Raw genomic sequence first — 27,585 nt, forward strand, 5'->3', positions numbered from 1 at the left:
GGCTCTTTATACGTTACATTATTAACCCTCCAAATAACCCTTCCAGAAAGGTAGATGGCATAATTATCCTTAATTTGTTGGGCGGCAAATTCAGGGAGATTAAACGACTTGCCCAAAGTCAAATAGTTGGTAGGTGACAGAACAATAATTTGAATCCAGGTCAGCTGGAATGCAGAGATCAAGCTCTTATATATGCAGACTCTTCTTAATTAACTATATATAGCACATTACCTGTCTGTCCATCTGTATATCTATCATATTTTGCCACTCAGACCACTGGTAGTGTCCTGTTTTGTTTTGTTTTTTTTTTCTTCCTGCAAGAGCATCTATTAATATCTTTTTTTTTAAAGATTTTATTTATTTATTTGACAGAGAGAGATTACAAGTAGGCAGAGAGGCAGGCAGACAGAGAGAGGAGGAAGCAGGCTCCCTGCTGAGCAGAGAGCCCGATGCGGGACTCGATCCCAGGACCCTGAGATCATGACCTGAGCCGAAGGCAGTGGCTTAACCCACTGAGCCACCCAGGCACCCCACATCTATTAGTATCTTATTTCTTTATATATTTTCTAATTTCTCTGAGGGCAGAGGCTTTTCATTACTTTTACACTCACCATCTAGTTAAAATTTATAATTTACAACCATAAAAAAGAAAATGGCTGCCTCAATGAGGAAACCTGTGAATCTGGTTTTGGGCTGCTGTGTGTGCTCATTTTTCCCCAAGAAAAGATCAGTTTGCAATCCTGTATTTTGTAGATGATCCTGAAAGTTCAGGAGATAGTCCAGTGTCTTGAATAACCTCTAGCCCCAACACACACACACACACACACATACACACACACCCAGGCAATGTAACACTGATGGGCGACATTCTAGAAACATGTAAGCTCTTCTGAGGAGCCAGGAGAATAGACTAGAGGGTGACAGCTAAACCACTGTCAGGCCAACCATCAGTGTTTTACAACTCTTTCAATTCAACAAAATCGCTCCCTCGTTGGGTCCATACATGAATATAGATATTGAAGTAACTGAGTGTGACGATAAACGGAAAATATCTTAAAGCATAAGTCAGGGTAAAATACCACTCTTATTGTTATATATTATTATATATACTATATATATAGTATTAAAAATTACTAAATAATTAACAAACATTTTTGGTGGGATATTCATACCCATGGAATTTCATTTGAGAGTTACGGTGGCAAATGCAATTCTAACTCTCTAACTCAAATGCAACTGCAAATGCCTCTCTAACTCTCCCATCTCAAAACCACTTGCTGGTCTTCATCTTCCGTGATGAGGGGTATTTGTTGGACGAGAGGCTCATCTAACCCTAAACCTAAAACCACCCTAAAAAAATGCTGGTTTATCTAAATGGCTATCTACCTGGTTGTCCAGATATAAATACTATGTAATTAACAGTAATTCAATTGTTGAGATTACTGAGATTTAGTTAGTAGTAGGTAGTAAACAGACCTTATTCATGAACAAATAACCAGACTTTAAGATGTTCCTTAGATGTGCATGCTAGTGAGAAAAGAAGGTCACAGAGAAGCAAAACACATGGGAAAAAAATATCAAATACCCCTTCTCTTCGTGTTAGAATCCAACCAGAAACATAACCTGGTTCAGATGCTGATGTTTATGTGCGTGAGCAGATGTGCAACTGTGTGTATCCACACTGAACTCCTTTCCTGTCCTGCCTCTGTTGCTGGAGGGTCTGGGGCACAGGCAGCTGAAGCGCAAGGTGATCCAGCTGCGTGTACTGAACCTGTGATGCAAATACCAAATTGCTGCCAAGCATTGTTTTTGCTTCAGTATCACCGACATGGTGGACAATATTACATTTAGACTATTTTAGGGACCTAAGTCAAGAATCTGCTGTCATAATAACCAACAAAGCGGCAACTTGAGCTGTGCTTGTATTGATCTTATTGATCTCCTGATCCTTTCAGGACTCCATCCCCCTAGGCAGGGTCCTAGGCTACACCAGCCAGCAAGGAAAGAAAGAGAATGAATGGAAAGGGACATCTCCAGGCTTGCACCATAATCATCCGCTCTGCATTTATACCCCTGCTATGATGCCCGGTATGAAACTTGGCAACAGATCCAGGCTCAGACAACCCCTGCGCCCTTCTATTGAATGAGAAATAACAGTGTGGTTCTCTGCAAAGCGCCCAGGTCTGGAGTCCCATCACTAACCACCTGTGCGCATGTGGCAACTTGCTCAACATTTCTGGGTCAGTTTTCTTATCAGTCCGGTGGTGTATGTGGAGACGGGGTGCTGGTGAGAGCCCAAGGCTTTCTCATCAGCATCTGGGACCTCCCACCATCATCAAATGGAGAGGCCTTTGGATGGACAGTATACAGATCTGTTTGCCTAAATTCCTGGTCAGGCACAGTCTAGTCACTGGAATGTGGAGACAGCCTTAAAGATCTTCTGGAAAGGATCTTAAGTGATCGTTTTAAAGAGAAAACAAGTCAGAGAAAAGCCTGAGAGAAGAGGTTAAGAGGCCATCCGAGAGAAGGGAGGACTGTCTTCTAAGCCAGTCACTGTAAAAAAATGTGAAGGACACAAAGATTGCTTGACTGGGAAATTGCTGAAAGATCCAAACAACCTCTTAGCCCCGAAAGTAAACTGCCCTTGGGAGACCGGTAGAATGAAAGTAAAAGAAGCCTGAGCAGGAGCCAAAGGGAGGACTCTGTGAGGCAGACGTGCTGACCTCCACCAAGGGAGCTGAGCCCGGTGCTCTCTCACAGAGTAAAGAGACCCCAGCTTGAACATCCAGCAGAATAAAGATCAGTGCAGAGTTCAGTCTCCTAATTCACTCTGGAAATGACTTCAGAATCAGACCAATTCACTCCTCAGTATTGTTTGGAAAAGTTGGATCTTCTGGTTAAAAAAAGAAAAAGGCAGGGAACTTGGCTGGCTTAGTCAGTAGAGCATGTGACCCTTGATCTTGGGTGTTGTAAATTTGAGCCCCATGTTGGGTATAGAGATTACTTAAAAAATAAAAGAAAAATCTTTAAAAAAAAGAAAAAAGAAAATGACAAAAAAAAAAGAGAGAAAACTGCATTATCCAAATCCTTTCAGCTGGCCTTAATTATGCATGCAATTATTAATAATACACAATTACCAAAACACAACAATTGTAAGCCCATTCCAAGAAATAGTCTTTAATTGGAAGGAGAACTACGTTGGCATTAAAATTAACTATCGTCCAAGTGAGTTCTAACTTACCTTGACTAAAAAAGTTATTCCATGCTAGAATAATAGTGGGAACAGTTTTACTCACCTCTCTTCCCTGATGGATTCCAAGAATTTGGAAGCATTGGGGGATGGAAAATGCCATAGTGTTACTAAGCATTTTTAAAAGAGGTCATTATAACAGTTCTATAGTTATAGTAGAATATTTATAAGTTATGATTATCTCTGTTCAGTAAAGTCAACCATATTTTTGTGGAGTGGAAAATATTATTTACGTTTTAATTGTGTTTGGATACATTATCTTTAACAAGCATGTAGTCATTGCATGGCATAGACAACATTTAATAATTATATTTAAAAACAGGAAAGTAATTATTTTCCTTACGAGGGCAGGAAAATTAAATAGTGTTTCTGTGAATTGTATGGGAATATTAGATGTACCTGTTTAGGTGAATTATACTGCAATTGCATATCCAATCAGAAATAGTTTTTAATTCAAAAGGTCTAATACTCCGATGATAATGGCTTTTAATAGAAGACAAAGACAACACATACATATATTTTATCACACAATCATTCTCATTGTAACATAGCAGTGGTACCAGCCCAGAAACTATCCTCATGGGGATTCATTTCAAATTATTGAAGCAGCTGTTTCTTCAGTTTAAAATACAATATCCATAACAAGTTCACACATGACAGATGCAAGGTAAAAACTAGATTCCGTAGTGTGAGCTAAAAGCAGATGTTTTGAATGATCATATTTATAACCAGATACAATAAATCTTAGTAACCTATAGTAAGGTTTCATGAATATTCTTTTTTAAGAATTTGCTTAAAATGTACTTCCTATAGTTTCTTATATTTTTGGGAACTTGGCTTCATTACATATAAATATTGTATAAATTCTTAAGTATCTGGGCTTAAAAATTTTTTTTTTGCCCATTTCATGTGCTTCTTCAGGAATAAGAGCACTGTTAGAACAGTGAAATTTGTTATATTTACTTAATTCCATATATTTTCCCCATCCAATCCGTTCCAATTTTAGTATACATGCTGCCAAAGTGAGCACTCCCCACCCAATTCTAAGTGCCAAAAAAACCCTTTTTTTTTTTTGGTTTAAATAAACTCATGACTATTAGAAAGAGGTTTGGAAAGACTATTAGAAAGACTTTTAAGTCTTAGAACAAGCAGTTGGCCTGGGGAAATACTACTCTACAGAGGGAATGTTAATATCTAATGAAAACTTCAGAAAACTATAAACAATAAAAGCTTAGTGAAAATTTTAAGAAAAGTCTGATGGTAAGAATAAAAGACTAGTTCTCAGTCATACAGTTACGGATGTCTTCTATTTGATTTTGTTTTAGCGGATCACTACTTTTCCTTTTGCACACTGATGAATTTACATTTCCAAACTAAAGCAATCATGGCATCAAGAGATGGGGTTTGTGCTCTACCTTTGCTTCTTACTACTGGTACACCTTTGGCAGACCCCATAAGCTTTCCCATGTGCTGGACTGTTGTCAGCAATAGATGACAAATCATACACACAAACGGCCCCTTCGTAACATATAGGAATTGTGTATCAGGGAAATGCACACATGGTCTCAGTTTTTTACAGGTAGATGGCCACACGTATATCAAATCTATGGGCAGGCCACTCCCTCAGTGTTGTTCCCACTACAGCAAAGCATTATATGAAGCTTTATATGACAGTTAGAACAAGTCATCACCTCTGCATGATGCTCTTCATTCTGCTGTAAGACTTCTATGCAGAGCTCTGCTAGATGAAGAACCTCTTCCAGCTTTCTAGCAGGAGGTGCCTGGTTCATGGTCTCTATGTTAAAAAGAAATCATAATAATGTGACCTTGAAAATAAAGAGCCAAACATATTCCAGTTTACAATGAGGAGACCAAGGGGTTGAAATAGAATAGAAAGCGTATTTTTGAGAAATAAGAGATGCAAAATACACAAATAGATACGTTCTTTAAAAAAAAAAAAAAAAAAAAAAAAAACAACGAACAGTTCACCAGATTGCAGAAAATATTTCACCCACAAAGCAATCCCAGGAACTGCAAGTGCTGCGACATTTAATATATAAGAACGAACAGGTGCATCAGCACATCAGATGCTCAACTTCCGCAACAAACAAGTTATAATTCTCCTCAAGGTCAAAAACACAAAGAGAGCAGATACCACAGTCTTTTCCTTCTCTCTGTATTGTATTACCAATACAATACCATTCTTACCAGATGAGTCATTCCTGACAGCAAAACCATGGTTTTCTTTTTGTTGTTGTTGTTGCTACTTAAATTCTCAGCCTGAAATGTCTATATAGTTTATGTTGATTAAATCAAGAAGTATAAAGTCACCTAAAGTAGTCTGACAACCTTCAATGAGCTGATTTCCTCCCTTCCTCCCCTATCCACCTTTATGTCACCCTGTCCCCTTCTCTATCTGCAGAGGGCTGGGGAGGCATTCTTTAAAGCTGAAGGTTCTTTCGGCATCGAGGCAAACTGGTATGAAAAGGCCAGGCCACGGATTAAGTACAGCTACCCTAAATTCAGCAACAGAGAAGGAAAAGCAGTTGATTTTAGAGATACAAGAAACTGGCAGAAATTAGAGGTGCCCTGTGTAATGAAACCATTTCAAAATTGAATGTGAAGAACACTGTTTCCAATAAAGACACGGAAGATAAACACTGTGTTATATTCATGGACTCTCTCTTTGTTCCAGGAAGGAGGTTGTAAGGAAGAGAAATAAAATTTTCAGAAAAAGAGCTTTTGCTGTGGAACCTAAGGAGTTTCGTTTTTTGGCAATGCATCTTTTCTTTTAACTTCTTTCTAAAACTTCAGCCTTAAATTTGGAGGATGCTCTTCCATTTGCTCGTTTCCAAAGGATATGCAATGATGCAGTGAAACATTGCTTATGGCTGGTGCTTGTTCATTAAACATTCACTGTAAGTTTACTATAGGTCCCAGTGCGATAAACATGGGGGTTTCCACCCCCTAACCTTGCACTCATCCTCTTAAACCTCCCTGCAGGATGGAAAACCACTGTTTGTCTGTGACAGGGATCAAGAGCAGAAAACCAGTCTGCCAAACACCACGTAATGGAGTGTGCCTACAATGTTCTTAACTGTGAGAAGTAGGAGGAGGTATAAGCCATGCCCCTGATCTTAAACAACTCAGACTCCAACAATCACTACTGAAAGGATCCTTAGACATCAACTATCCAATCTTCCATCTGTTTCATGATCACTTCAACATCCTCAAAAGAGGGTGAAGTCAAGGAGGCTCATGACTTTGCAAGACAGTCTACTCCACTTGGGGGCAGCTCTACTTACTTAAGTCTGCTGAGGAAGACAAGATCCTTAAGAAGAGTTTGGAAACACTGTAAAGCAAATATGGCAGTAATGTAGGAGAGGTGAGAATGGCTGAGAGCAGGTGGGTTTGGGGAGAGGAATCAGCAGGAATGTAAGTAGGATCTGAAGCAGGTCCTAAAGGAATAACAAATGACCTGGGTAAGTAGAGGATGGGTTTTTAGAAATGACTGTGTGATGGAGATGCAGTGCATTCCAAAGGAAGTTGATGATGATGATTCCAAATGTTACCATTTACTGAGAGCCAATGAATGTGTCAGGCATAGCACCAGGCACTTTCCATGCATCATCACACTAAATTCCTCAAAAGCTCTAAGTTCTTTGGTTATTTGTCCATGTAACTTGTAGATAAGGAAACAAGCTTGGACAGGTCAAGTGCAACAGCTAGCAAGTGGAGTAGGTGAGACCTGAGCTTAATGTGGGCTCTTACCATCTCTGCCTTGCCCTTGGCTGGCTGGAGTACAAACGTGCTGGAGAACAATGGGTGATGAGCCCCAGGTCAGACTGTGGCAGGCTTTTGGTGAGATGATAAGTACACTGTATAACTATGTCCCGTGTCTAACTTAAAGTAAGTGTTTCTTTGCAAGGCTTCAAACTAAATTAATTTTAGGAAAATGCATCTGTGGTTGTGTAGAAAAAAAGGATTGGTAAGATTGTACAACCCGGGTCAGGTCTAGAAAACAGAGAACTATGGGAAGATGATAGCGGAAACAGAATAGGGAGGTGCAGGGATGCACTGAAGAAAGAAGTTGCAAGCCCTTGTGAGTAAGTAGAAATTGCAAGCCACAGAAGAGAATGACCCCAAGGTTCGGAGACTGTGGCTCAGGGAGTGAGGGCACATGGTTGATGAAGCTAGGGAATGGGTCTTCAGTGGGACATTCCATATATTTTAGGACTAATTTCCATATATGTATAAAGTAGTTATTCTAAACTAAAAAGATAAGTAAGCATTGCAAAATCTGACACATACAGGGAGTTAAGATCTTTGGATTCTCTGCCTACGAAACTCCTACTTATCACCGAAGATACAACTTGAACGTTACCTTAAATGTGGGACCTTTTCAAAGTTGGTGGTCTGAATGAGTTGTTCCTCTCTCTGAGCTTCCCTCTTACGCACTTAGGAGCCTGTTTACTCCACAGGGTCCAAATCAAAGTCAGAGACGGGGTCTCGTTATCTTGTGTTCTCAATATCACAGGTACCTAATGAATGTTTACTGACAATACAAGAACACTTTCTTTTTTTTTTAAAGAAAAACCCTGTTAAAAGTAAAATCAATACCCAAATTATTTCAAGTAACTGTGTGTGAGATGGCGAATAGCTCTTCGGTCACTAACACACCAATGGTGGACTAGTCAGCAAGTCCACCAATGACGTGCAGCGGCAGTCCGAGAACGATGCTCAAAAAACTGATGGGCGCTGTGTTCTTAAAGGATTTGAGAAAGACTTCTTTGTAAAAGAGTTCTTAAAATCGTTTTTAATTCTCAAGAGCATGCCACTTCTATGCCTTAATTTTTCCATCTTGTGATGGAAAGTGGTGAATTACATTGAGAACTCAGAGCCCAAGGGATTTAGGGATTAGGACTAAATTTTAGGGTGTGTCCTTCAAATTATATGCTAATTTCTGTGAAGAGAGGCATTTGGAGGAGAGAAGGATTGTAACTTTCAGGTTTTCAAAGTGGCCCATAAGCCAAACACATGCTAAGAGTCCACTGAACCGTATAATTGCTACACTTCTTCTAGCTAGTGAATTCTATGCCTCCTATAAATATAAGTGTTGGGCTTTCTTGACATTGTATTATATTGTTTAAACATATTCCTATGTTTATTTTACATCATGTTTCATAAGCAAATAGAAAGGCAACAATCTTTATTTTTGTCACAAAAGAACTTATTTTTCCTACCTACTTCAGTACATTATTTACTGAATCCTTACAACCATTCTGCCAGTTAGATAATCATGGCTCTCGTTTCCAGATTAGGAAAAAGAGTTCTTGGGAGAGGTTAAGGAACGTGTCCAAGGTCATACAGGGCACTAGCTGAGAGAGAATTAAAATCTTACCTCTGATGCCAGGTAAGCAGCAATAAGACAAAGACTTGAAATCTTTTTCACTTTCAGCTCTCCGAATAACACACACACATACACACACACTCAACTGCCTGTATATATCCAATAGAAAATTCTGAAATGGCTGAACGTTTGAAGAGTTTATAAAGTCACCATATCCTTAGCCACAAGTATGCAATAATCGAGACCAATCACAGGAACAACCTGAAAACTTACTTCTGTGTACGTGTGAATATGTCAAAACCAGCTTTTACGTTTGACATTAGCTTAAGTAAAGCTCTGAGAGGACCCTGTGTTCTACTGAAACTTAAAAACAGTCTAAAACGTTTTATTTTTTTCTAGACTAAATTTATTGAGAGGAGAAGAACTTTGTACTTAAACATAATGGCCACTCTAATCCTTTAAATAAATAGCATTTTTATCAAGTACACTGTGTACGTCGCCTCTGGCTGTCACTCATTTGACTACCGCCAAGAAGTTTAATGCGTTCTGTAGTCAGAACTCTATTAGACAGCAAGGTTATCAATAGCCCTTTAAAAAATCTGAGCACTGAATATTTGAGAATGCCTCCTTAAAATATTCACTTTCACTTTTTAAACATTTTTACATTGTTACAGATATCTCTATATTCTACAAACATCACACCAAGGTGCTGATTGTGGTAATACATTTCAAATAATAAGTTACAGTGAATATGCCCAGAGTAGTGAGGCTTCTTTATGACTTTCAATGCATTGCTCTCAGGTATGTTTCTTCATTTTGGAACACTTTTACTTTTTTACAATAACACTCCCCAGCTGCTCAGAGCAATTCCTGGAGAAAAGGTAGGGAGGTGGGGAGATGTAAGAAGAAAGCTTGGTAGGTTTTAATTCTGCTCCCCCATTGCATACTTCCAGCACATTCTCCCCAGCTACCTCCCTTCCAGCCATTTCCTGTCAAAATCTCTAGTGGTAGGATACACAGTAATGCTCAGAGTGAAGGTTGTGAGGGGACCTGGAAAAAAGACCAATAAGATAATTTCAGTCCTTTTTTTTCCCCCATATAGGATATGGAAAAATTTATAGGGTACTTGACCTTAACTCTTACAAACTCAGACCTATACTTGCAACTAAACAAAACACTGATACTAAACAAAATAATAATTAAAAAAAAGTTTGAAAATTCCAATGGGGGGAAAAGAAAAGAATTCAAGATGGTGGATTGAAGGACCATGGCAATAACGCCATCATAATACTTCTCTCCCTTGCATCTAGGTCATGATAACTGGCTGGAGTGCATCAAAAAGTAATTCCTATACATGCACTAAGATTTCTTGCTTGGTTCTTCAGTATCCCGATTTTGTGACCCTGAATTTGATTCAATAGACACTTTTGCCTGGAAGGTAATGTACTAACAACTGAGGGGATACAACGATGAACAAGGTAATATTTCTGCCTCCAAGAATTTCTGTATCTTTCTCCCTAACCAGATTATAAGGTAGAAGATAGATGCATACTATCTGTTTTTGTTAAGTTTGAGGAAGTCCTGCTATAAAGCTCTGATAGAGACTGAATTAACTGCACTCAATATGCAAGAACAGCATTATTATTGAGCATGAGATAGGATCAAAGATAAGTCAATAGGAAGGCTTTAAATTGCTCATGGATAACATGGGGATCTTTAGAAAGAAATGCTGCTTCTTTTAATGGGTATGTGTTTGAGGTCGAAATCTTAGATCAGAGAAAGCTAGCAGCAGTCTAACACTGAAGGTTCCCACCTTTCTAATCCTTCTGTCTGAAGAAAAAAAAAGAAAGAAAAGAAACACACTCACTGTTTTGCTTCTCCCATCCTCTAACGAACATCAATCAGATGGATGAGGAGAAAGCCCTGACACTCAGGACACTGAGGTGAGAAACTTGTAAGACTTAGGGAGGAACTGTAGGGGTAACTGTGGGTCCTGAGGAAAAAAAAAAAGAAAAAGAGGAAAGGCAAACATGAACACTTTGTAGGGAAAGGAGACGAAGGACCACAGCTTGGAAGGAGTAGGGAGATCAGCAACATGGAAGCATTCCTCTGGGATACACGGAGGGACCCAAGCAGTAAGGTTTGGCCTTACTGGGTATAAAAGATCAAGAGAGTTGGGCCAAGGGTATGACATCTGATTTCTTCTACCTGGAAACCCGAAGGTCATCCAGAGGCAAGGATGATCAGCATCCACTCCATGCACTGCTGGTTCGAAAGCTTATCTACCTTCAGACCTGGCTGAGTAACGATAGAATGGATCCCTCCATTTCCTTGTGCTGTCTCCCTCCACCAAAGCAGGTACTCACTGCTTCCTCCTTTCTCGCCTTACAGAAATACAAGGCACCACATCTCTGTCTCTCTCTCTCCCTCACACACACACACACTGCACACCGCTATGGGTGTGTAAAGGATGTGTTCCTATTGGATCAGAAAAGGTTCCATCTGAGCTACTGCTCCATGTTACATGTCTTCTTCCACTTATAAAGTCCTTTAGACCAGTCTAGCGGGTTCAGGGAATTTCTACTGGCCCCTGATTCTGTCCTAATTTTAATCTTAATTTCTGTTGATGTCAATGTTCTCCCCCTTTGCAGGATCCAGACTGATGACTCAACTGGAAAGTTGAAACTTTCATTGAGGTGTTTCTCTGACCCATCGTCTGGCTCTAGCCACCGCAACCTGTGGCGACACAGCACCAGAGGCCAGCCCCACCAGGCCCCTGAGGGTCCCAGTCCTGGCCAGATCTCAGTGCTCGTGGGACTTCTCCTCCCAAAATGGAGAGGAGGGTAGAAGATCAAATACTTTCTTTCCCATTAAGCAAAACCACCTGTCTCTCTCCAAGCCTGCCTGCCACTTTCCAGACGTATGGCAACCTAATTTGGGGAGCTCTCCTTTGACTTAGTCACCTAGAAGGAACAGGATGTAATTTGCTAAGAAGGTTGCCTCAGGATCTAGAGGAGAAGTGGTTTCTAAAACTCAACTCCATTTCCCCAACCCTTCAGGGCCAACCTGACTCCAACTTGCCCAACATCCCACCCCCCCAAGACTTGATACTATCAATTAATGCAAGAGAATAACCTCACATTGACCCGTTCCTGGTCTGAATGAAACCTAAATGCGAGCGTAGTTCTCTGAGTGCTGGAATATATATTCCTTTAATCAATGAACGGAATATATATAACTCCCAATAGGCTTGTCATTCTCAACTCCAGCAGGCACCAGAACCTCCTGGAAAGCTTGTAAAGCACAGATTGCCTGGCATCCCTCTCAAACTTTCAGATCAGGAGCTCTTGTTTGGGACCCAAGAACTCACCTTTCTAACAAGTTCCAGGGAAACGCCAATGATCCTTGTCTCGGGTATGCACTTTAAGAACTACGAGTGTTTATGGAAAAAGAGCTTACATACAAAGGCGACCTGTTGAAACTTCAGGCTACTTCCTCCTTTCCCTGAAATCAAGCTACATCATTGTATAAATTTCGTTTGAGGAGAAAAAGGTGACTTTTTCCTGTAGAATCTGAACACGTTTTACTCTTCTGTAATGTTAATTCCAGACAGGATAGTATCCATAGTTGAACAATTCTGTATGAATGAAAATATCTAGATGTCACGGCCCCCCTACAACGGTTTAAGATCTGTGAGAATACTAATACTGCAGATGTTTGGAAACAAATAGGTCTGTGGTCTGCTAATTCCTAGCACCCCTTTGGGACCAGCTCATTGAATGATCCTATCATTGAAAACAAAGTTTCAGTTAATACCCCTTTGGAATTAACCAGGCTAATGATGTAGTACTTTGGAATAATTGTCCTGTGGTGATGGTCACATTAACTGCTTTACCTGGATTATCTTACCCACCAATAAATTCATACTTAAGCAAGTGGTCAACTGTGGAACAAAGGAGAATTGGCCACTGGGGTATATAGGCCAATAGCAGCCAGATTGAACCTAAATGGAATAATCTGCAGAAGCCAAGAACAAGGGAGATCCAGGACGTATGATGGGCCATAAACAGCCAGATACATACATGAGGTAGATGTCAGTGATGTTTTGTGCGACTTTCTTCAGGAGGAATATGGAGACACAGTTTTCTCTTAAGATCTTAAAATAAGGAATGTTGGTGATGGAATTAGAGAAACACCAGTAGGCTTTAATATGTAGTTTAACAGTTTTTACAGGCTTTTATGTGATTTTATGAGTGGAGAAACACAGACAGCTTGGTTTGAGTTTCATTAAAGTTGTCCTTTTAACTCCTGAGACCCTGGCTCTCAAGTTTGTGAAGCAGGAAGATCCAAGATCTCACAGGGAAAAAAAAAAAAAATCATTATAGTGTTGCTGGCTGCAAGGACTATGAAGGCTTGGAAGAGAAGAAAACTCTCTCCAGTGGATATTTAGCTAGCTCTGGTTGGCCCTGGCTGGAATATATGCCGCAGGATTCTAATGAGAGCATAAAAATTTTCCACTGGCAATTCTACCTGCTAATTGTATAATAGGGGTTTTCCCAAAGACTGGTCTTTAGCCCTGATATATATCGTTATATCCTATATTATCATTCGTATATAAATACACACACACACCTCACACTGATGCATATTTGGCAGCTGAAACTGACAAATGGTCTCCTTGATATTACTGTTATATATTACTTGATATTACTTGTTATTACTTGATATTACTGTTCCTTATACATACATTGTATATTTCCTCTCAATATAATTCTGATTCAGGAATTAAAAACCCTCATAATCATCTCAGTTATAGTGACTGCCAGGCCAGTACTAAATTATAATATAATTAAGGTCTATAGCATCTTACATTTCATGCCTAGTTCTTCTTGTCTTCAAACTACATTTACTTAGAACAGCCTTTCCATGGCCATTTGTTATATTCATGCATCAAAGAATTACCATCACACCTCCACAGGCCCATTCTCCACCTGCCCCTTAAACTCTCTTTCATTCTCAAGGAGAAGGTCTGCCATAAACAATGGGAGTCAGGCAAGGCAGGAGGTGGTGGGAATGAAGGTGTGAGGATATGGGCAATAGGAGGGTGAAAGGGACTTCAGAGGCTGCCCAGCTGGGGGACAAGCTGAAGGAGAAGGAAAGAGAATAAAAGAAAGATACACTTTGAAAGGATTTGTAACCTTGGGTGCTAAGAAATGAGTTCAAGATCTTGCTGTCTATATGTACCTCTGCTTCCTTTGACATGGAAGAAAGACATGTTAGGGCAGCCAAGTGATGTGTTAGTAGTGATTTTTAAAAAAATTTTTAAATTAAAAAAATAGATTTTATTTATTTGATAGAGAGAGAGATCACAATTAGGCAGAGAGAGGCAGGCAGAGAGAGAGAGAGAGGAGGAAGCAGGCTCCCTGCTGAGCAGAGAGCCGAATGTGGGGCTTGATTCCAGGACCCTGGTACCATGACCTAAGCTGAAGGCAGAGGCTTAACCCACTGAGCCACCCAGGCATCCCAGTAGTGATATTTGATGCATAGATTTGGACAATGTCTCCCAGTTGGACAGGTGTAAAGACCAGGTGTAGAGAGGAGGGTAGGGCTTAGTGATATCTTGAATATTTCTACAGTTTTAACATCCCAGGTTTGCTGCCCACTATGAACATATGTGTAACCAACATACCGCAGGAATATTTTACAGGTTCATTTTTCCGAAATTAAAAAAAAAAAAATCTGACATTCCAAACACTGATCAGGCCTTTTCATTTAGTGCTTGAAGCTATATGGCCACTTAGTTATGGGCCCATAAGTAATGAACTCTCATCTGTCCAGGCTGTGAGTCCTAACAAACTCTGTGGAGAATAAAGAGGCGAAATCTGTCAGTTTGCATTACTCTGGTTTTGTCCAATTGGAAAAGACTTTTGAATACATCTGAAGGACTCAGATTAACAAGGTGCTGCACGAGCCACACTGGTCTAGGTCACTCGGTTTACCTGCCGACACATGTTAGTAAATAAATGAAAAGGTCACCAACCAGTCGGTTTCAAACTCTGGATATGGAGGATAATAAATTCTATCAAATCGCTCATGAAAGAAAGAAAACTTGCTATGTCAAGACTGCATTTATCTGTGCATCGCATTCCATATACAAATTAAAAAAAAAAACCACACACACACACCACAAATATATGACACATTGTCAAGTGAGCGGAGTAAACTGACATCCTTTCTGAGACCTTTTAGAGAACAGGTGTTGAACGCTTGTAATGAGATTTCTATGCATCTTCAGAGGAAAGAGACAAGATTGTAGCAAGAGCCATTCAGAGTGTGACAGATCACGGCTGAGGGAATAATTCCCAGTCAGGGGCATGACAAAGGAGACATTACATAAATGCTTTGTTTTCTCAGGAGGTGCTTATGTTCTCGGTAAGAATCCCTACAGAAGACAAATATTCACTGAAGAAAAGATTCGGAAGAATAGATTTTTCCAGATCCTGGGGAATCTGGGATATATTCAATTAACTAACTCCTGATGCACTCTTTTGTGTGGTTACCTTATATTATTTTACGAATCTTTTCCTCTTGCAACTGGGAATCGATAGGATTCATAGAGCTTTCAAGGCATCACTTCGGAGGGGGCTAAGAATTTTTTTTTCAAGCAGAGATGGTTAGCTGACAATTCTATGTAGACAATGAAGTTACTAAAATGGAACATGTTATGTTTTACAAGAAAGTTAAAGCAATTCTGCTTCAACTCTAAATAGGTATCAGATAAGCTTTGAAAATCAGCACGGAAAATGAAAAGGTAAAAACATTCGCTGGGGATAGTCACCATAAAGAAATACTAAATCCATAGTGGTTGACATTTACTTCATTACACTGACGTCTCTGATCGCTCTGGAGACCATGTTTCTGTCAGAGGATGATTTAGTTTTTTTCCATGTAGAAGTCCTTTTTGAAAAAAAGATCTTTAGGGGCACCTGGGTGGCTCAGTGGGTGAAAGCCTCTGCCTTCCGGGGATGGAGCCCCGCATGGGGCTCTCTGCTCAGCCTTTCTCTGCCTGCCTCTCTGCCTACTTGTGATCTCTGTCTGTAAAATAAATAAATAAAGATCTTCAGGGAGAGAGCATGTGCACACACACGTGCAGTGGGGCAGGGCAGAGGGAGAGGCGGAGGGAGACAGAGTCTCAAGCCTACTCTCATCTCCGTGCTGAGCCCCTGCAGGGCTCCCTCCCAGGCCTGATATCAGCCTAGGCCAAAACCAAAGTCAGGCTTTCAACCCACTGCACCACCCAGGCGCCCCAGTAAGCCCTTCTTTCTAACTTCATCTCTGAAACAGCCCACCCTTTCCCCACTGACTTATGTTCCCACTTGATCACAGATGAAGCATAGCAGGCTTTTCCCATTTGTACATGAGTCCTACATTCTTCTTCACAGGCTTTGGTGAAGGTTTTGTAACTGTAGTGTCAGGACAAGACAAGTCTTCATCCTTTTCCCCTTAAAGTTGATTTATTCAATATCCTCTATTCTTCCATTTAAATTTGTCATGTTCTTAAAAAACAAAAAAACAACTCTGGAATTCTGATGTGACACTTCAGTGAATTATAGATTAATTTGGGAGTGAGCTTATATATTAGGCTATCAAGTCATCCCTCTTAGGGCATGAACCATCTTATATTGATTATTATTTTTTTAAGATTTGAGAGAGAGAGAAAGAGATAAAGCATCTGTGAGAAGGGATGGAGGGGAGAGAGCAGGGACAAGGGAGAGAGAATCTTAAGCAGGGTCCACACTGAGCACAGAGCCCTGACCAAGGGCCGGATCTCACGACCCTGAGGCCAGGACCTGAGCTAAAACCAAGAGTTGCTTGCTTAACCTACTAGACCACCTAGGCGCCCTGTCTTGTATCTACTTAGATTGCTCTCTATAACCTTTGATTTTCAAATGTTTCTTTAGAGATCTAGGAAATTTTACATGCTTTTGGCAAACTCAATTCCTGGTTGCCTTCTAGTTTGGTTACTGTACAAGACACTTTTTGTTTATATTTTTTAGCTAGTTGGTCTATGGTGTGGAGCAGTAGTTCTCTGACTGTGGTCCATGGACCAGTGGGGATCCTCAGGACTCTGCAGAGATCCGTGAGGTCAAAATTATTTTCGTAATACTGAGATTGTTTTTTGTCTTTTTGGCTCTGTTGATATTTACAGTGATGGTACAAAAGCAACGGCAGGTAAAACGACTGTTATGTCAGCATGAACCAAGGCCATGGTGCTAAATTCTACTCATTGCTGGGTTCTTTACCCCCACGCACACTAGAAAAAAAGCCAGTTTTCCATACGAAAGTCCTTGATAAAACAGTAAAACAAGCTTTGTTGAACCTCTGTCCTTGAGTATACATTTTTAAAGAACTGACAGAATGAAAACTTTGCACAAAGCATGACTACATACTGAAGTGTAATGTGTGTCATTATTTGAGTGGGGAGGGGCACTGTTCTTTTCAGAGAACCATTTCTAGTTGAATAGACTACTGATGGACAAAGTATGCTTATTTAGACTTGGGGATATTTGGCAGACATTTTCTGAAAAACTGAAATCAACCCGCTGCTTAAAAAACCAGTATTTGTTGTAATTATAAAATTAAAGATTTCAAAGAAAACTAGAATTTTAGAAAAGTTCTGTCATGAACTTGACAGCCTCCGAAGACTTTGAGTCTTTCTGATGAGGCAGGTGATATTAATAAAGATGACTTTTTGATATATTAACACTAAGAAGAAGATCTTGGGCACCTGGGTCACTCAGTTGGTTAAGCGACTGCCTTCAGCTCAGGTCATCATCCCAGAGTCCTGGGATCGTGTCCCACATCGGGCTCCCATCTCCATGGGGAGTCTGCCTCTCCCTCTGACCTCCCCTCTCATGCTCTCTCACTCTGTCTCTCTCTCTCTCTCAAATAAATAAATAAAATCTTAAAAAAAAAAAGAAGATCTTAACTCAGTGGATCAGTAGTTTCTAAATGATTACTTCATTGTGTTAAAAAATATCATGCATGGCAAAAGATCTATTCAAAGCAGATGATGAACCAACCGGATTGAATAGTATGAAAAATTCACTGATAAGCTTTCAGATTCTACATTGCAACTAACCTGAAAGAAATTACCACCTGCCAAGTTTTGGTATAATATCAGGGAGGAAAACCCACAATTACTTAAAAAAGTCTATTAAAATACTCCTCCCTTTCCAACTACATATCAGCATGAGGCCAGATTTCTTAAAACTATATATCAACCAAGATAAGATATTGCAGTAGACTCAATGCAAGAAGCACCTATGAGGATCCGGCTGTGTTTAACTAAGACAACCATTAAAGAGGTGTGCAAAGAATATTTTTTTTCAAAAGCGATTTATGTTGATGAGTTGGCGATTTAGGCGATGAGTTTCCTATTGTTAATTATAAACATCAATATTTCATAAATTTCTCAGTTTTACTTCTATTATAATAAATATTGGTAGGAACAATCCATCTAAATAAAAGTTCTTTGGGATCTGAATCTTTAGAGTGTACTAGTTTGTGAGACCAAACATTTGAGAACCACTAGTGTAGAGAAAGGGTATTAATTTTAGCAGGTTGAGTTTACATCTGGCAAGCTTACTGAACTCTTACCTAAAAGGTTTTATGTAGGGGCGCCTGGGTGGCTCAGTGGGTCAAGCCTCTGCCTTCGGCTCAGGTCATACTCTCAGGGTCCGGGAATTGAGCCCCATGTCAGGCTCTCTGCTCAGCAGGGAGCCTGCTTCCCCCTCCCTCTCTGCCTGCATCTCTGCCTACTTGAGATCTCTGTCTGTCAAATAAATAAATAAATAAATAAATCTTAAAAAAAAAAAGGTTCTATGTAGATCCTCCTGGATTTTCTAGAGAGATGATCATTTCATCTGCAATGATGGACTTTTTATTTTTTTTCTTCCATCTGCAATGATAGCTTTATCTCCTCTTCCCATTCTTTGGAATTACTTTTTTCATTTCTTTAATGTTGTCCAAGACTCTCAGTGTTGTGGCAATGATTCTGTAAGTACTCGTCCCTAATCCTAGTGGGAATGCCTCTAAACTTTCTTCATTATGTAAAATATTTGCTTTAGGTTTTTTTCTATATGGGCTTAATAAAGTTAAGGAATTCTAGGATGCTAATAATGTAATTTTTAATCATGTTAGCATTGAACTGTTTCACATACTTTTTAACATCTCTTGAGATACAAGTTTTGCTTTTAGTTTGTTAGTTTCCTGATGCTGAACCCCTTTTATATTCCTGGGATAAACCCCATTGATTATTTTCCCAATACACTGTTGGATTTTTGTGAGCTTTTACTTAGTGATTTTGCATATATGCTCACAATGAAATGGGCTTATATTAATCTTCCTTTGTTCAACTCCCTTTATCAGGTTTGGGAATTAAGATTGTATTTGCTTGACGAAATGAACTGGACAGCTTTCACTCATTTTCCATTTCACTGAACTTATTTTGGATAGGATCTGCTCCTTAAAAATTTGGTAGAGCTCACCTCCAAAACCAACCAGGCTTACGGATTTCAGAATGGCAGGGTTCTGACAACTATTTAAATTTCTTTAAAACTGATTGGCCTGAGTTTCATTTCTTGTGTTAATCACACTGACACAGTTTTTTAAGAAATGTATCAATTTCATCTAAATTCTCGATTTTTGTCGTTGTTCATAATACTCTTCCATTATTTTCTACATCTCATATCTCTTGTTATTTTTCTTTCATACTCTATTTACCTGAATTTTTTTCTTACTCTGATGAAAGTCGATCTGTTTCTATTCTCCACCTCACTTATCAGCATGAGGCCATGCTTATAGTTTTAAGAAAAACTATATATCAACCAAGATAAGATATTGCATGTAAAAATTCCCTTTTACATTGTCTACACCTTTTTGCCTTTCCTGCTGCCTTCACTCTCATCTCCCAGATGACTAATAAGTTCTTCAACTGTATTCATCCTGCATCCATTGTTTCTTACAATCATTTATTACTTTCATACCTAATATTTCCATTTGGTTTTTCATGACTTCTGGTCCCTGCATCATATTGCTAGACTCTTCCTACATGTCCTTGAATATATGTATCATGCTTAATTTAAATTTTCACTCCTAAGGATAATAAATTCTAGATGATAGATATCATCGGTCTTTTATAGGGGCTGTACTCCTCAGGAATCTAATTATTTTGACCTGAGAGCTCATGGCCCTTTGGAGAAACTCAGGATGAGATGATGGGCGGGAGCTTGCCTGTGTCCTTTCAGGATAGAGAAAGTTCAGCATTGGAGCACAGGATCCCAGAGTACAGAACCAATATGGATAATTCCCTTTTGCTACTAACCCATTTGGCAACTCCTAAGGATAGGAATTCATTGTTAATCTGTTAGATTCAAAGCTGTAGCACTTGACCAAGAGTCCCCTTAGGTTTAATTCACTAGGCTAGAGGTTGGGATGCCGAGGAGGGAAGGTGTGACTGAGAGTGGCGAGGCCCTTTCCAGTTTTCATCTCATGACAGTAAAGCTGGACCCAGTCTTGATAATGCCACAGATACCAGCCCCTGCTACCGACTCCAAAGGCAAAAGGAAAGGAATTGATGGTCTCAAGGCAATGCCCCAGTCACTCTGCTCAGGCATACTCCTAGCTAGTGTAACTCCCCGTGAGACAGGCTGGTGAGACTGGAAACCAAACTCCTTTGGACAGACAAGCGCGGTGAAGGTGAGGAAAATAAAATGGAGTATATGCTGCTTTTTGGATGGCAGATGGAAGGCAGTGGAGCGGTCAGGGTGAGGCAGCTTTATTTAGGGAGACACCAGGGTTACAGATGGAAAGGAAATATGTAGAAAGATGGAGGAACAGGAGAAAGAGATACACAAAGTAAATTCCATCCAGAAAAGAGTAGGTGCAGTTGAGATCAGTATCATAGGTGGATGAGTTAGCCTTGAAGAAGATACCTCATCCCTTGATGCTGGAGAACAGGAGATACAGGTAAATGGCGATGCTGAAAAGTTTGTAGGTGCAGAGCTACAGAGCTGAGGCTTACTGTGTTTCCAAGGTGGAAAGGAAGGGGCTGCTCTTGAATACCCCAAACTTACTGAAGACCAAGAGCTTAAGTACTTAAGGTCAAGTTCCTGTGAGAGCTGGATTTGGAAAGAGAACATCAGTCAAGATTGCATCCAGGTTCATTCTGAATATGGGACTAGCTATGACCATCCCTGATGGAGACGGTCCTCCTCTATTACAACTCACACTACAAAAATAAAGAAGGAAAGGGCGGACGACTCATGACAGAGACCGTGAGTCAAGGAAAGGTGGCACTACTTGAGGTCCCAGAACACCTCGGCACCTCCAGTGCTGGCAACGTTAACGCCGACATGAGGTATGGAAAGCCCAAACCAGAGGTAGCAGCAAAGTGTTGTCAGCAGCTGTTTAATTGAGTGACAAGTACTAATGCCTCCTCACAATTAAACTCAGATAAATCAGGAAGGATGGTGATGAAATGCAGATTTAGAACCAATTTCAGAGGTGAGGGCACTCAGTGTCCTTAAACGTCTCCACGGTTTGTCTGGAGCCGAGACTCCTCCTCGTCCTTCCTTCGGTCACTAGAGCTGAGGGTAGAGAGTGCAGTAGCCCCGAGACTGTTCCCAGCATCACCATCATGTTGCCACTGGCATCCCGGGGGCTTCTATGGCCTCACTTGACTTGTCCTGTCATTGGTTACCCGTGTGTGCAGAGTGAACGTACACCTGCACAACACACTTCGCGCGTCTGAAGTCTGCGATGAGCTAAGCGAAGGTCCACTCACAGCTCCAAAACCCTGTCGGATGGAAGCCAATGTCTTCCTTTGCCTCTTCTAGTCAATAATCCCTGCAACTCCTGTTTATTAGGTCCCAACATCTCCTGATTCATAGGAATTAATCTGTCAACATTATCATGAGCTAACTAATTGGTGTGAACACAAATTATCCAGTGGGGCTTGCCATCTTGTGTGAGGTGGTGAGGAAAAAAGCCGAAGCAAACAAACATACTACAATTGCTCATTCATTCCAGATCAGCTGTGGAAATGGCCAGAGCAGATTCCCATCACTCATAGAGTACATAAAAGAGCATATGGTTGTAATACTCTCTGGTATATACATTATATAAATTAAGGCTACTGGTAGAGCAAGGGAGTGGTGTGAAAGACATTTAACTCAATATATTGATGAGAAAAAGATAGTTTAAAACAAACATTTCAATTGCATATTAGATGATGGAATAAAAGTAATTTATGGCTGTCAGAAAAAAAATTTATCTTCTTAGGTAATTTAAAGCATCCACTGATCATCTGAAAAATATCCAGTTTTTTCTTTGCATATAGGACAAAAATAAATTTTAATTTGATCCCTATCCAGATGATGCAGCTCAAGCAACAAGTTTTTACTCTATATACACATAATGATTTTTTTTTAAGGCTTTATTTATTTATTTGACAGAGAGAGTGAGTTAGAGAGGGAACATAAGCATGGGGAGTGGGAGATGGGGAAAAAGCCTCCCCACTAAGCAGGGAGCCTGATGCGGGGCTGTGATCCCAGGACCCTGGGATCATGACCTGAGCCGAAGGCAGTGGCTTAACAACTGAGCCACCCGGGCACCCCAATATATACATATTGTTTTATAAACTAAAAGCCCTTTATAGAGTTATGATTTTCTAAAAAAATTTAAAGATAACAATGTCATTCTCTCTCACAGCCAGAAATTACATTTATGAATTTGTCTCTAAGTCATCAGGTGACTTAGAAGCAGAAATGGTCACAGAGGTTTTACTTTCATGCCAAAGTCCCACTGTCCAAGCAAAGCTGTCCAAAAAGGCTGCAAAGAAATTCTTTAAATCTTCCATTTTGCCTTCCAGTTTTAAACCTGAGAGGTCTGTTTCTTCCAATATGCAAATTACCTCCGTCCAAGTATCATCAATTCTAATGGGAGTGCATAATTGCAGGTCTATTACTTAGACATTAGTAACCTGAATTCATTGTAACATAGACTACTCAAAAAAAATTTAAACCAAATTTATAACACATACAACTTTTATGAGAGAAAAGGGTCATTCTAAAAATGTTACTAAGAAATTATTCACTAACAAAAACTATCCTCATCACCGTGCAGTTTTTATCTACTCACTGCTATACAACAGATTTTATTTATTAGTTATCATTACACTCTGACAATGGAGTGCTAAATTAAAATGCTACCTGATGGCAAACACATCCTAATGACGTAAGGACTGCCAAAGTACAACTTCTCTCAAAGAAAGCAAGCAGTGTGGCCCTCTGGGAAAGCATCTCTACCTGTTCAACAGAGACTTTGAAAATGAGAGCACTTGGGGGTTAGACCTGGAAACCTGGCAACCAAAGGGCCCAGACAGATCCTCAGTGTACAAAGACTTTGCCTGTTCATTCCATGCTACCTTTTGTTTAGGGCACCTCCATGTTTTGAGATTCACCACAAGTCTAATTCCCAAATCTATGCAAAAGATCTCAGGTCAAGGCAAGCTGTAGGAGCCCTTTCTCTCTTTTATCGTAAGTCCTCATACGGTGCATAGTTTTCAGAAGAAAGCAGTGACTGTTATTAGATGTATTATTGCTGTTCTGGTCTGTAAGAAATTCCTTGAATTAAGAAATTGATTTTCCTTTAAAAGGAACTACTTTGCATCAACAAGGCATACAATTAAAAAAAAGAAAAAGGAGACACAATTAGGAAAATGAAGTTTCAGCACCTTTTGAACCCCATATTATAAATACTGTAAAAAGGATCTTACTATTACATAAACAGTAGTGATAAAATTAAATCAAGGAAGAAAACTGGCTGATTCTGCAGCCATGTAAATCTCAAACATTTCTTAAAATTAAAAAAAAAATGCTTTCTAGACATTTTAAGTTCTCAAAATGAACTACCTATTCTCATGAAACAAATGCAAAGAATTCCCGAGGAAAGAAGACATTAAGAAAGAGGGCATTTGTTTTATTTCATCTATTACAAAGTTGTAAAATCCCTTTATTCTGCAAATTTGCATTGCAGATGGAGAATGTGAAGAATTCCCAAGGATGGAAAAGACTAAGGGTCCAACTGAGCATCACGCTGAATTATAAAAACAACTGAAACAGGTTAGACTGCTAAATACTGCTAATGCAATTGTTCTCTATAACCTCTGGGTTCTGTGATTCAGATTTAGTCTCACCGCCAGCCCACCCCCATGATAAGAGCATGAAATTCGGGTTTAATTTTTCCAATCTTATTATTTTTAAGTGGTTAGTTTTTGCTTTTATATTGTTAATTATTCAGTGATTGATTTGAATGACCTTTTGCAAGCCAGTTTGCCAGTTTACAGATGTTCTCTCTGCTATAAATAGCCTGATCACTCTCTGCCATAAACTCATTCATTTATTCAATAAATATTTATCGAGTACCAAACACGTGCCAGGTGCGGTCTTCAGCACAGGAGATAGAGCAGTTATTGAAATACAAAAGTCCTGCCCTTGTGGAGCCAACATTCTAGGATAATCGAAGGATGAATGAACTATACCATGTGTTCGATCGTAAGGGCCACAGAGAAAAATAAAGTAGGGAAGGGAGGGAGATGGTGTGGATTGGGGGAGAGGAGAGGTCACTTTTTTATTCACTTTCAACATCTGACACTGTGAGATATGTTGTGTGTGTTGGCGGGGCGGGGACAAAAAGATTCAGATTCTCGAGTCCAACTCTTAGTCTTATGAAAGGATCTGTGTTGCCCAATTAATTCAGCAGCCACCAGCCACAGGTAAACAAGTACTTGCAATGGGGCTATAAAATGTGCTAGCAGAGTAAAATACACACCAGACTTTGAAGACGATGTATGAAAAACGAACGTAAAATATCTCATTAATAATTTTGTATGCTGAATACATTTTTAAATATTTGGATATATTAGGTTAAATGAACTATTATTAAAATTAATTTCTCCTGTTTCTTTTTTACCTCTTTAATGTGACTACTAGAAAATTTTAAGTTACATCTATAGCTTTCATTATAATTCTATGGGCCCTACGGTTTCAGACTTCCTTTCAAATGCCCACGTATCTTAATCAAGTGCAAATTTAACTACCCAAGTTGCCAAGAAAAGGGAGGGAGGGAGACTCAGGAAAATAAAGACAACAAGCTCAACAGGCAGATAGTGTGTTGTAATTGCCTACTTCCTAGCTGTCTCTGGGCAGATGGCTAGTAACCTCCCTGCTTCAGTTTCCCAGAAAAGCAATAATAGAAACATTTATTGGAAAGGGTGAATAGATACATGTAAAGTGCTTAAAACGGCTCCTGGTAATAAGTGTTTACCCTCCTTAAATAAATATCTATACTTTTGGCAAAAGTGACCCCGTGGCCCTTGCGATGTGCCTGAGGTGTTGAGGTCAGCACTTGGAATCAGACAGCCCCAGAGGCAGGGCACCCCAGAACACAGAGATCCAGGGGTGCATATCCCATGTCTGCCGAACTGAATAACAACAGCACATCCTTGGGCAGCGTACTGACTTTTTTCTGAAGTCTCGGTTACCTCTTCTGTAAAGTGTCTGTTTTGTAGAGTTGTTTAAGGAGCTAATGAAGCAGAGTAAAGAAGAAAGCCTCTGAGGGAAAAGGCAGTCAATAGATGACAAAATCATGACAAATCTTGGGCAGAATTCGACTCCTCTCTGGATGGTACAAACTGACTGAAGAAAAGGATCATATTGCCCAAGAGAATACTGCTTGGAAGTCTTATCATGCATTCGAGCTCTTGCACATGTAACCGACTTCCTCATTTTTAGTCACTTTTAAAAGTACCTCCAAGAACATTTACTAGGTAACCCTGTTAACTTGCTACCAAATGCAACCAAACAAAGAGAACTGCATTTCTTCAAAACCTCTCCTCTGTTACTTCAGAAGATTCTTCAACGGAGATTAGCTTTCCCTTTCAATCCACTTAAATCACCTAGACGACACTGATTTTTTCCCCTCTTTTCTAGTTCTTTATATTAAAATTTTAAAGATCTTTTTAAAAGATTTCACTGAGAGAGAAAGAAAAAGCAAGCAAGCGAGCAGTTGTGGGAGGGGGGTGGCATGCAGAGGGAAAGCGATCTTTAAGCAGGCGGTACGCGGAGCATGGAGCCCAACCCGGGGCTCTATCTTGTGACCCTACAATCACGACCCCAGCCGAAACCAAGAGTCGGATGCTTGACTGACTCCACCACCCAGGCGCCCTTTAAAGATTTTTAAGTAATCTCTACACCCAACATGGGGCTCGATACTCATAACCCCAACATGAGGCAGCCAGGTGCCCCGGTGAGCACTTAATTTTAAGGAAAATGTTTCTCCAAGAGTCATTAGCCTGTATCGTTCAGCAGCAGTATGAATGTCAAATACGTGGGAAGGGAAGGTTTCTGTCTGGAAGCAAGGTACATGGGAGACAGCAACTCTCCCATTCTCTCCTCTCTTTAATGGGAATGTGGGCAACTTTACACGGTGCCTTTGCCCATCCTTCCTGAAGGCGCTCTGTGACGCCTTCACATCTCACAGGGGAAGGAGCACAAGCCTTGGCAGGCTGGGGATCAGGACACCCAACCCAAGCCCCGGCGGGCTCACTTGTTTACTTTGTATCAGTGGGAAAGCCCCTAACAACTCTGGACTTACTGTGGGTCAACTACATACAAACTATTTTTATGACAGAAACACTATGAGAGGTGAAATGCCTTGAGAGATTGTGAAGAAGTTTGTCACAGAGCCCTGGACGGCGGCTGTTAGGACGCGCTGTCAAAAGATGCGATGGTGTGTCTAAAGGGCACTTCCGTGATCACTGCCGGTGTGTTCTTTCCCCTTCTCCTGGCTCAGAGCTTTTTGTGCCTGAAGCTTTCTGGGGTCGAATACTGAAACACAACTGAAAAAGTTATGAAACATAGGAATAGAGCCCTTCAGTCGAAGACTTCAGTGAAAAACAAGCCAACCTTGTCTACGACCCCCCTTGCAGGGTTTGAAAGAGGGATGGGAACTTGGACTAGGCAGGTTCATCCCTGTCTCTTGTCCTGTGGTTTGCAGATAGAACTAACTAGCTAAGCTCTCATCCCTCCCTTTTTTTTTTTTTTAAAGATTTATTTATTTATTTGACAGAGAGAGAGAGATCACAAGCAGGCAGAGAGGCAGGCAGAGAGAGAGGAGGAAGCAGGCTCCCCGCTGAGCAGAGAGCCCGATGCGGGACTCAATCCCAGGACCCTGAGATCATGACCTGAGCCGAAGGCAGCGGCTTAACCCACTGAGCCACCCAGGCGCCCTCCAGAGCACTGAGAACCTACTTGGTGCCAGCGGTGAGGGGCTGCGTGCTGGGCCCCAACAGTGAACCTGTTCCAGCTGGACCCTGCCTGTGAGGGGCTAAAGAAGAGACAGGTAGGATAACCAGATAACGGCACATGCAACTAAATTAATTGCAATGGTGATAAGTGGCATAAGAAAAAAGTGACAAAACCTTTACAGAGATTCAGAGACCCAGAGAAGAACGGCTTTCCTAGCAACTGCCTGAGGTTGGGATTTCAGAACCCCTGTTCCTTCCTCGCATGAGCAACTTTGAGAGTTAAGAGCGGCTTACTTCTTATTTAATAGCATTTATGCTTTTTACTGTTATTTTTCAGGAGTGATAAAGGAAAGATGGTCCTCTTTTCTAGTTGTAAGAGCCCTCCAAATATTGGCAACAGCTTCCAACTAAGACTAGTGTCCCTGCTTCAAACATAAGGTATAACATCAACACAGCCTCAGGTTTTGTGCTTTGAATTTATGTAAAGAATATCGCTGAACTTTTACAGAGATAAACGGCCTGAAGTTTCCCTACAAAGCATTAATAATAGTTCCAACAAAATCAAAGTATTGTCAGTAACTTAACCAAAGTGCCTAACAGGAGCCCTGAAAAGCA

The 27,585-nt window shown here is 40.3% G+C and overlaps 1 protein-coding gene across 19 annotated transcripts in view; it reads right to left on the bottom strand.

Moving 5' to 3' along the window:
- Positions 1-27,585, bottom strand: part of CADPS2 (calcium dependent secretion activator 2) — a 532,394-nt gene that overhangs the window by 87,046 nt on the left and 417,763 nt on the right. For 11 of the 19 annotated variants that reach the window (XM_044246471.1, XM_044246477.1, XM_044246469.1 and 8 more), the window contains 2 exons: positions 4,942-5,045; positions 3,297-3,305 (listed from right to left, as the gene is read on the bottom strand). In XM_044246471.1, the coding sequence (XP_044102406.1) occupies positions 3,297-3,305; positions 4,942-5,045 (113 nt within the window). The remainder of the gene's footprint in view (positions 1-3,296; positions 3,306-4,941; positions 5,046-27,585) is intronic. The other 8 variants (XM_044246482.1, XM_044246480.1, XM_044246478.1 and 5 more) reach the window with 1 other exon arrangement.

Source organism: Neovison vison, chromosome 4 (genome assembly GCF_020171115.1).
Source record: "Neovison vison isolate M4711 chromosome 4, ASM_NN_V1, whole genome shotgun sequence".
Lineage (NCBI taxonomy): Eukaryota > Metazoa > Chordata > Mammalia > Carnivora > Mustelidae > Neogale > Neogale vison.